This window comes from Carlito syrichta, unplaced genomic scaffold (genome assembly GCF_000164805.1).
Source record: "Carlito syrichta isolate Samal-C Ts95f unplaced genomic scaffold, Tarsius_syrichta-2.0.1 Scaffold312739, whole genome shotgun sequence".
Lineage (NCBI taxonomy): Eukaryota > Metazoa > Chordata > Mammalia > Primates > Tarsiidae > Carlito > Carlito syrichta.
Genome location: NW_007256835.1, coordinates 1,163,131 through 1,174,694, shown reverse-complemented (window position 1 = coordinate 1,174,694; position 11,564 = coordinate 1,163,131). Strand labels below are relative to the sequence as shown.

Here is an 11,564-nt window from a genome sequence, read left to right as displayed (position 1 = left end):
CCATACTGGAGTGCTAGTGGCCGCTCCCGGCCACCTTAGCCTCGACCCGCTGGGCTCCAGCAATCCTTCTGCCTCAGCCTTCCTAGTAGCTGGAACTACAGGCGCGCGCTACCACCAAAATAAGACTCTTAACCAAAAAAGTAAAAAATAAAAAATTCAACTCTGGGTTGGAGTTTTTTTTTAAAAAAAGGATGCTTTTGGCTGCAGGTAACAAGAATTCCAATTCTAGTGACTTAATAAGACATGAATTAACACACGTAACATAAAGTTCAGGACTGGTCATTCTCTGGCTCAGTAACGTCTTTCAAGACCTATATTCTATCATTCTGCCCTACCACCCTCAGTTTATGGGCCTTATCCTCTAGTTCCTTATGGTTTTAATCTGGCTGCAGCAGACTCTAAGGCAACTCCAACTCACATATCCTTATGATAGCCAAAGGCAAAACGTTTTCTCAGAGTCTACCAGCAGACTTCCCTTCACAGCTCAATATCCAGAACTGTGTCATATGCCCATGCCTAAACCAATTAAGGCAAAGAGAGATGTCCACCATGATTAACTTAGACCAATGAAGACTGTAGCCTGAGTCTCATGGGGAGGTGGACACTGGAGCAAAAGAGTGCCATCTGCAAAGAAGAATGGAAGAATGCCTGTGAGATACACATAACAAAATTCGACATTTAGGGATCCCTAAAACTCAAGTTAAAAGCCCATTATGTAGGATCTTTAAGTTCAATGCGTGTGTCAAATTGCAGCCCTGGAAGCTGTATTCTTTGACTATATAAATTCGTTTTGTTCTCATAGAAACCTACTCAGCCTGACACCCGTATGGAGACTGGGATACGATATAGTCTTGATACCCCTATCATATGGCATGGCAGAACAAAGGGGAGGGAAGATTAGTCAGAGACTAGCAGAGCCACAGGAAATGGAGGGAAAGCTATAAATCCCCAAAGAAGACCAGGTTTGAGCAAGGATATGACAGATCTAGGCTATGTATGTGAGGTGTGGGGAGGTGCAGCATGCAGAGGAACATGATGACAGGGCCTTTTGCGAAATTCAGAGTGTACACAGTGAGTATTCCAGCTCTTCTGGTCCAATACCTGGAAAACAAGGTAGCAAGTGGGCCCAAAACCAGCTGACCAGGTTCAATGTAGGGTCTTGAGATGCTGACCCACCCATTGGTTCTTAGGTACATTGGGAATGGGTTGGTGGAGTATGGAGTTCAACGGATGCTCATTGTGATGGAGTAATGGAACTCAGACAGGGCCGGTCTTTATATAAATGGAACTTTAAGTTTTGGTCTTGTTAATGTAATGGTATGCTCTTGACTTATATGGCAGGTCAGTATAAGAAACAGCCATATGATTTCTACATTGAATATAAAACTTTATTGCCCACTCTGTTCTTCAGTGTTGCCCTGAGTCATCATATGACTTGTTCCTTGAGTCTTCTCCTCTGAGAGCTTTTCTTTGAGCCCTCACCACCTTCTCTCAACCTCATACCTTCCTTATTTTTTTCATAGCCTTGATTGCTGCTGAAATTTTGTTTATTTTTCATTATTTTTCTCCCCTACTAGAAGTAGGCTCCTTGAAGATGGGAACTTTTCTTTCTCATTCATGCTATATTGTCTCCAGTACAAAGAACATTGGAACATTAGAATATTATGAAGACTGAGTAAGTGAGTTAGATACCTCTTGGTGTTCTTACTAAAACTTTTTTTTTTTTGAGTTTGAGTCTCATTCTGTCACCCAAACCGGAGTGCAGTGGCCACTCCTGGCCACCGCAGCCTTGACCTACTGGGCTCTGGCGATCCTTCCACCTCAACCTTCCAAGTAGCCAGAATTATAGGTATGCGCTACCATGCCCGGCTGATTTTTTGATTTATTGTAGAGATGAGGTCTCGCTGCCCAGGCAGTCTCGAACCCGCAGGCTCAGGCAATCCACTCACCTCAGCCTCCCAAAGGCGCGGGATTACAGGCTGAGCCACCGAGCCCGGCTAAACTTTTTCTCTCCTAATGAATTGATGTCCCTTCTTTCTTTTCTTTTCTTCTTTTTTCTTTTCTTTTCTTTTCTTTATTTTTTGAATTGGAGTCTCACCCTGATGCCCGGGCTGGAGTGCAGTGGCACACTCATGGCCACCCCAGCATCAGCCTGCTGGGCTCTAGCCATCCTTCTGCCTCAACCTTCCAAGGAGCTGGAACTACAGGCATGGGCTACCACGCCCGGCTAATTTTTGATTTATTGTAGAGACGAGGTCTCACCAAGTTGCCAGTGCTGGTCTCGAACCTACAGGCTTAGGCAATCCACTCACCTCGGCCTCCCAAAGTGCTGGGATTACAGGCTAAGCCACTGAGCACAGCCATGTTCCTTCTTTTATTGGATAATGAGAGCTATGTTTTCTGATTCTCTTTTTTCCTAAGCTACCAGGAATTGCAAAACTAAATTTTGGGTCATTTGCAATAACCATTCTTAGCTTGGGATGTCTATACTACTCTCACTTTCTATAGAGCTTTTAAAATACTTGTTTTAATGATACATGGTTTCAATATTATTTATTGTAAGTTGCCCCAACTCCTATATGGAGGATTGAATAAGTGCACTGACTAATTGAAGGGTAACAGAGGGAGAAGTCAGAAAAAGAACATACCACACTTTTGAGTCTGAGTAAATAAGATAATACTAGAACTGTTGTTAACAGAATAGGAACCAGACAAAACATTAGTCATGAATGTATCTCTGTCACCATTTTGGCACATCTCACTCCATTGTTACTGCGTGGTCAGTGTTTTTCCTCTTCCCCGTTAGGCTTTGAATGCCCCGAGGGCAGGAACTATCTCTTTCTTGCTTATGACTGGCTCCCCAGTGCCTACCACCGTTCCTGGCACGTAGCATGTAGTTAGTCAATATTTAATAAATTCATAAATTAATTTAATGTGCCTTTTCTTTATCATTTATTTTCAGTTTGAAGTCCCTACATTAGTAAACATTAACTTGTTTCTCATGTGCTCTTACCCTTTTCAACCCGCAATTTCCCCTCCTTGTGGATCTCCACACTTCCTTAATTTTTCTGTGTCTTCCTTCCTGATAAGGAACCACCTTCCTCTACCCCCAGCACCCTCTCACGCCAGGGCTCCTGAATATGTGTACCTTTTCTTCCTTCCTCAGTCTCCTAAATCTCACTTTCCTGATGACTAATCTAAAAGTGATTCATCACCTCGTAGACTTACAACCAGAAGGGCCTAAGAGTTCATCCGTCTAACTGGCTCATCTGCCCTTGGCCCAGAGAAGTGAAGTGAATTGCCCAGGGTCACACTGCTGGTTGACTGCAGGGCTAACACTAGAACACAGATCTCTTAACTCCAGATCCACAGCTCACACTGCACAACGAGCAAGCTCCCTCCTAACTCCAGAAAGAGAAACCATTTCACAAAAGTCTAAAAGTATATTTCACTCTTGGTTAGAAATCTTTTAAATGTAGTATGTCATAGGAATTAAGTGTCAGACAATTTAAGTTTGACCTCAGCTGTATTTACTCTTTAGACAAGTTATTTAATTCCTCTGTCTTAGTGTATATCCTTTCTATCTTTTTTCTTTGTACCTGTTTATTTGGTGCACATATTTAAGTCTTTGAAGTTTGCTTTGTTAATAGTGGGAGAAGTGTGTGTGTTTTTATATACATAAGTGGAATATACTGGTTCTAATAGTTTCTTTCCCTTAACGCTGTTTTTCCATGTCAGTATATATTATTGTCATGTTCCTTTTAATGACACATAGTATACCATGGCTATTTAACCACATCCGTATTAGTTTTTAGTTTACTTTTTCTCATTTTTCACTATTATGATTCTGCAGTAAAATCTTTATGCAGCCAGGTGTGGTGGCACATGTCTGTAGTATCAGCTACTTGGGAGGCTGAGGCTGGAGGATCACTTGAGCCCAGGAGTTCCAGGCTGCAATGAGCTAAAATCAAACCACTGCACTCCAACCTGGGTGACAGAGTAAGACCTTGTCTCTTACAAAAAAGAAAAGAAAAGAAAAAAGATGAAAAATAAAAACTTTATATGTAATTATCTCTCTTGGATAGATAATTAAAAATCAAAGACTGGGTCAAACAGTATGCAGAGTTAAAGTCTCCTTTTTTCTCTTCTGAAAAAAGGCTTTGACTAAGTCACTGTTGATTAATTTTGGCAGTATATGTTAATGTTAACAGGGCAGAGGGTGAGTTTTACAATTATATGTTGCTTATTAGGACGTGGGAGCATTTTGGAAAAATTATTCCTTTATCTTTTCTTATAGTATAATGAGAGGTACATTTCGTTCCTGACTTTATGAGGAAAACAGAAATAAAAAAACAAACTTGCTTCTCCTCTTCCTTTCAAGGAACTGAGATTAGTGAAATAATGCTCTGTAAGCAACTTCTGCTTGACTCTGATAGCATTTGCCACGTGGTCCTATAATTGTTAGTACTAATCTGTTTATACACAACCCCTAAACCTTAGACTTTTTTTTTTTTTTTTTTTTTAGTTGGAGTCTTACTCTTTTGCCCAGGCTAGAATGCAGTGTCATGCTTATGCAGCCTCAACCTGCTGGGCTCAAGCAATCCTTCCACCTCAGCCTTCCAAGTAGCTGGAACCACACTCAGCTAATTTTCTTATTTATTGTAGAGACGAGGTCTCTCCATGTTGTCCAGGCTGGTCTTGAATCCAAGGGCTCAGGCAGTCCTCTCGCCTCCGCCTCCCAAAGTGCTGGGATTATAGGCGTGAGTTACAATGCCCAGTGGTCTTTGGACTTCTTAAAGGGTATGAAGTTTTATCAATTTTTGCATCTCTAGAAAATTAGCTTGATACTTTAGCACATAATTATGTTTTGTTGAATAACTGAATGAATTCAATTCAACATCACATTGTTGAGAACCTAATGCAATCATGCATCATTTAACAACAGGGATACGTTCTGAGAAATATGTTGTTAGACAATTTTATCATTGTGTGAACATCATAGAGCATGCACACACAAACCTAGATGGTGTATATATGTTTATTTATGTTTTTTCATGTGGAAAGCCAAATGTCTCAACTCCATTACCTAATATCAATTACTTCCCCTATTTGATCTGCAGTGCCAACATCAAGTGCCATATATCAGGTTTCTACATGTGTGCCATTATAATTTTGTGGGACACTATCACATATGTGGTCCATCATTGATCAAAACATTGTTATGCAGCATGTGGCTGTGCATGCAAAAACTGCTAAGAACTGATGGAATCAGAACTGAAGCAAAGTTCTACCTTCAAGGAATTTATAGTCTTATGGGAGAAATAGATACAGGCTTAAACCATCTAGGAGTTAGGCATTAGTGACAAATGTGATTTAAGCTAAAGTGACTTAATTACAAAGTATGGTGGGACTTTCCCCTTTCAAGGAGGACTGCTTGAAGCCAACTGTGGGGATGAGGAAGATTCCACAATGGAAGTGGCATTTGAGCTAGACCTGGTAGGAAAGGTCAGTGATTTTACAATATAGGTCATCATTTTGGTGATTGAAAATAGGTGACTTTAAACAAATGCTTTAGAAACCAATTTTTTACCATATGAATATTATGTATCCTTAGAGCTACAAAAAGGCTAAAGGCAGAATGTTCTATACTTGGGCTCTAGAACTAGGGTCTCAGAACTAAGATCAAGCCAAAATAGCTTTAGTTCTCGGTACACCAATGGGGATAAAGTTGCTTCCACATAAAAAGATATGTAGAAGACTTGTGTAAAAGAATTCTAAATGTCTTATCACGCTACTATTTCTCCTCCCTTTAAAAACAAAATAAAACTTCTCTTGACACCACTTCCTTAACTATGACCTCATTTATTTGATCTGCTTTGAGATCAAATGTGGAGAAAAACTCCACAAGTGAGCTGTCTCCTAGTCTTCTCTATTCTTACTTATATCCATTTCTGTCATGCTTTCACCTCCACCAGTCCATCAAAACCGTTCTTGTCAAGATCAACAGTGACTTCCTTGTTGCTCACTCTAATTGTCAATTTATAGTCATCTTTCCACCTAATCTATTACCAACTTTTGATGCAGTTGACCATTCCTTTCTCTCTGATACACTTTTCTCTCTTAATTTCTAGGATATCACTGTTAATATTCCCCCTACCTGACTGGTAATTCCTTTTCAGTCTTCTTTGCTGGTTCCTCCCCTCCCGGACCCCCTAATGTTAGAGGGCCCAGGTTTCATTCACCCATGGTCCTCTTCTCTTCTCTGCCTACACTCACTTCCTTGGTTATCATAGCTCAGAAATTCATGGTTTTGAATATAATCTACGTTCCACTGATTCTAAAAATATTTATCTCCAGCCCAGACCCCTCTTCTGAACTCTGTACACATATATCTTCAATTGCCTACCAATGTGTCTAAAACTGAACTCTGATCCTTCCTCCTGCCTAAAACCTTCATTTACAGATGTTCCCATCTCAGTTGATAGTAACTTCATCCTCGCAGCTTCAAAAGCAAAAATTCTAGAAGTCATTCTTGGAGTTATCAGAAAATCATGTTGGCTCTATCTTTAAAATATATGCAGAATCTTATTGTCACCTCTTCTACTGTTCAAGTTGCCATCCTCTCTCCAGCAGCTTGCTGTCATGGGTTTCTACTTTGAAACCTTGCTCCACCTCAGACACACACACTGCCCGACAGAGTGTTCCCAGCACTGCAGCCAGAGTGATCTTTTTGCACACCTTTGTTCAAAATCCTCCAGAGACCTCTCGTTTTACTCAGAGAAAAAGTCAACGTCCTTACAATGTCCTACAAGGCCCTCCAAGATCTGTACCACCTTCTGACCCTGCTATTACTGTGCTAGCCTCATCCTGAGCTTCTTCAATGTTCTTCAGGCATGTCAGGCATGCTGCTATACAGGGTTTTTGTTTGTCTGTTTTTGAGCTGGGCTGGAGTGCAGTGGCACGCTCATGGCCACCACAGGGTCGACCTGCTGGGCTCAGGCTGTTCTTCCACCTCTGCCTTCCAAGTAGCCGGAACTATAGGCATGTGCTACCACACACAGCCAATTTTTTAAAAATTTATTGTTGAGATGAGGTCTCACCAAGTTGCCTGGGCTGTTCATGAACCCGCAGGCTCAGGCAGTCCTCTCTCCTCAGCCTCCCAAAGTGCTGGGATTAAAGACTGAGCCACCAAGCCAAGCCTCTACAGGGATTTTACACTGACTGTTCCCTCTTCCTATCTGCTTTTCCCCCAGATGGCCACTTGGCTGACTCCCTCACCCTCCAGTCTTTGCTTAAATGCCACTGTCTCTATGAAGCCTGTCCTGACCACCTTTTTAAAAATTGAGGTCTAAAAGAAATAAATAAAATAAATAAATAAAAACTGAGGTCTGCCACTATTTCCATCATTCCTTATTTCCCTTACCTACTTTACGTCTTTTCCCTCATAGGATGTGTTACTTTCTAACATTCCATATAATTTACAATAGAATGTAAGCTCCATGAGGACAGGGATCATGGTCTCCCGTTTGCAGGCATATCCCAGCATCTGGAGCAGTGCTTAGCACATTCTGGCCTCTCTGTAAATATTTGTCAAATGAGTGCATGAATCACAGTTCTCTCTTTGACAAAGACTCAAAATGCCTTGATTGTCTTTCACTTAATTTGCTCATCCAAGCAGGTAGTGTGATCGTGTAGGAAAAGTACTGGGCTGATAATTAGGGTCTAACCTGGGGCCATACTTGCTATTTGTGTGACCATGGGCTAATGATAGTTGATTTGGGTTTGTGAACATTTGTCAAGCAACATATTGATGATATATATATTTTCTTGTATGTATCTATAAATTCTTTAAAGTTTCCTATAATTTGACTCTCTACAGATAACTACTAGTAACATTATGAGGAATATCTTCTTCACATCTTTCATCTCTACATGTAAATTTTTATAATACAATTGGGATTCTACTTGCCTTTTCACAAACCATGCATCATGAATATTTTCCCTTACATGAAATATTCTTCCAACTTTTACTGGTTGTGCAAGTACTTTGAAAAGGAGAAGACATCATGCAATGTACCATGGAAATATCATTATCCCCTCTTTAAGAAGTTGAAAGTTTATTTCAATAGATTTTTATTCCTTCTCTTTTCCTATAGGAGATATGGTCTCAAGGTACCGAGAACCTTTGATCCATACCTTCCTGAGGGGAGTGAGAGATCCCGATGGTGCTCACAGGGCCAGCAGCTTGGCCAACCTTGGAGAGCTGTGCCAGAGGCTGGACTTTCTACTGGGCTCTGTGGTTCATGAGGTACTGTATGTTGATTCCTCTTGCTAAAGCTTGTTTTCACTTGGACCTATGACATAGCTTAGAATTTGGAATCGGGAGACCTGGGTTATTTTTCCAGATATGTATATTGAAGAATTAGGTTGGTAAAAATTTTATAGTTACAAGTGACAGGAAGTCATCTTAACCTACCTTAAGCAATAGAAGATTTTTTTTTTTTTTTGAGTTGGAGTCTCACTCTGTCGCCCAGACTGGAGTGCAGTGGCCGCTCCCGGCCACCGCAGCCTCGGCCTGCTGGGCTCCAGCGATCCTTCTACCTCAGCCTTCCAAGTAGCCGGAATTACAGGCATTCACCACCACGCCCGGCTGATTTTTTGATTTATTGTAGAGATGAGGTCTCGCTGCCCAGGCGGGTCTCGAACCCGCGGGCTCAGGCAATTCACTCACCTCAGCCTCCCAAAGGCGCGGGATTACAGGCTGAGCCACCAAGCCCGGCAAAGATTATTTTATTTTAAAACTAATACAATTAGAGAAACCTTGAGGAAGGGCAGATAAAACTTTACCCTGGGTCTCTGGGCCATCTTGAGTCTTATCTCTATTCACAGAAAAATCTCAGGCAAACACTCTAGTTGGCACTCTTTGGTCACAAGTGCCTAGGTTCGGAGGATAATATTATTTACCAAAAAAGACCAAGTTCCATATTTTGCTCACCTCTTGGTTTCTAGGAGCTACACACTCAGTGCCTGGTATATAGGAGCTATTCAGTAAATGATTGTTGAGAGCATGAATAGACAGCCAAAATAATAGTCATACAAGGTGTTGGGACTGGAAACTCCTCCTGATATGGGAATTTGTTATTTAATGAAGTGTGCATCTCACAATTGTCCTCTATGAGTATCTTCCTCTAGCCTCTTGTATTTTATCTTTGCCTTGTATTTAGTCAGTCATCAATATATCAGTATATATCCTGAGCTATCTACAGATGATGATGGACAGAAAAAGACTAGTTAATGTGTGGTCCAGAGTCTTTTTTTTTGAGTCAAAGTCTCATTCTGTCACCCAGCCTGGAGTGCAGTGGCACAAGTATGACCCACTGCAGCCTCGACTTCCTAGGATCAGGCGATCCTTCTGCTTTGGATGCCTGAGTAGCTGGGCATGCCTGACTAATTTTTTGAATTTTTTTGTAGAGATGGAGTCTTGTTATATTGCCTGTGCTGTCTCAAACTCCTGGGTTCAAGTAATTCTCCCCCCTCGGCCTCCCAAAATGCCAGGATTATAGGTGTGAGCCCCTGTACCCCTGTGGCCAGGAGTCTTAATAAAATTATAAATAAGTAAATAAAATACAGCTTAACTTTTTATTGATTAGAGACCCAGATTTTTCATCTAGAGCACATGACTTTACAAGAACAAAAACTTTAAAAACTCTAGTACTGATTTTTTTTTTCTTACAATATTCAGTATCCTAGGGCTGAACATACTGAACATCAAATCTTAAGAAGTTACCTACTGAGAGGGAACTTCTCCAGTATCTGTTAGTTGTGTCATATCAATAAACAGAGAAGCATACTCACAAATGTGTTGAATTTATGTTATTTCCTGATTTCTGAGTTTTATATGCTTTGCTTTATTGGTTATAAAGGCTACTCTTGTCAATAAATTCCAACCTAGGATTTTTTCTTTTTTTTTGAGTCAGGTTCTTACTCTGTCACCCAGGATGGAGTGCAGTGGCACAATCATGGCTCACTACAGCCTTTAACTCCTGGGCTCAGGCAATCCTTCTGTCTCAGCCTCCCAAGTAGCTGGAGCTACAGATGTGCATCACCACAACTGGATAAGTTTTAAAAAATTTTTTCTAGCAATGAGGTCTTGCTATGTTGCCCAGGCTGGTCTCAAACTTCTGGGCTCAAGCAATCCTCTCACCTCGGCCTCCTAAAGTGCTATGATTATAGGCATGAGCTACCATGCTCAGTCTCCAGCCTAGGATTTTTAAGAACATTATATATCAGTCATTTCCTTCCCTTTAATTCTTCCCTGAGTGATCAGCAGGTACACCCCTATTCCCAAGTTTTTCCTTAAAAAAACACACAAAAACTCAGAAACAAAGTTTAGCACCTACTCAAAGCCCAAGTGCTCTAATGTACATTAGAGTACCTCATCTTTGGTTGTTTTAGATGGCACTTGGCAAATCTCTTATTCTTTTTTTTTTTTTTTTTTTTTTTTGAGTTGGAGTCTCACTCTGTCATCCAGATTGCAGTGCAGTGGCCACTCCCGGCCACCGCAGCCTCGACCTGCTGGGCTCTGGTGATCCTTCCACCTCAGCCTTCCAAGTAGCTGGAATTACAGGCATGCGCTACCACGCCCGGCTGATTTTTTGATTTATTGTAGAGATGAGGTCTCGTCTGCCCAGGCGGGTCTCGAACCCGCAGGCTCAGGCAATCCACTCACCTCAGCCTCCCAAAGGCGCGGGATTACAGGCTGAGCCACCGAGCCCGGCTAAATCTCTTATTCTTTAGTAGTATTAAATAGTAACACTTAAGAGAAGACCTTTGCAAGTCTATTTGGTTATTTTGTCTGACAGTTTCAGACTAGTATAACTTCTCTGGATTATATACTGAAATGGTTTCTACATTTTTTTCTCTGTTGGTCTCTATGTCACTCAAACCAAAACCATAAACCATGAATTGAAACAAACTGCTGGACCATGATCTGAATCGAACCCAAATATAAGTATTTTTGATAACAGCTTTTATTGAGGTATAATTCACTTATTATAAATTCATCCATTTATTTATTTATTTTTGGATCAGAATCTGTCGCCCAGGCTGGAGTACAGTGGCATGATCACAGCTTACCGCAGCCTTGACTTCCTGTGCTCAGGCAATTCTTCTGCTTCAGTTTCCCTAATAACTGTGACTACATGGACCACATCTGGCTAATTTTTTTTTTCTTAGAGTCTATATCTTGCTATGTTGCCTATGTTGGTGTCAAATTCCTGGGCTCAAGCAGTCCTCTCACCTTGGCCTCTCAAAGTGCTGAGATTACAGGTGTGAGCTGCAGTGAGCAAGCAATTCACCCATTTAAAGTATACAAGTCAGGCGGGCTCGGTGGCTCAGCCTGTAATCCTGTGCTTTGGAAGGCTGAGGTGAGTGGATTGCCTGAGCCCGCGGGTTTGAGACCCGCTTGGGCAATTTGGTGAAACCTCATCTCTACAATAAATAAAAAAAAATTAGCCGGGTGGTAGCGCGTGCCTGTAGTTTCAGCTACTTGGAAGGCTGAGACA

At 41.3% G+C, this 11,564-nt stretch overlaps 1 protein-coding gene across 1 annotated transcript in view; it reads left to right on the top strand.

The window, feature by feature from the left end:
• Positions 1 to 11,564, top strand: part of TANGO6 (transport and golgi organization 6 homolog) — a 237,730-nt gene that overhangs the window by 180,720 nt on the left and 45,446 nt on the right. Inside the window, exon 16 of the mRNA XM_008070045.2 lies at positions 8,157 to 8,308. Coding sequence (XP_008068236.2) covers positions 8,157 to 8,308 — 152 coding nt within the window. The remainder of the gene's footprint in view (positions 1 to 8,156; positions 8,309 to 11,564) is intronic.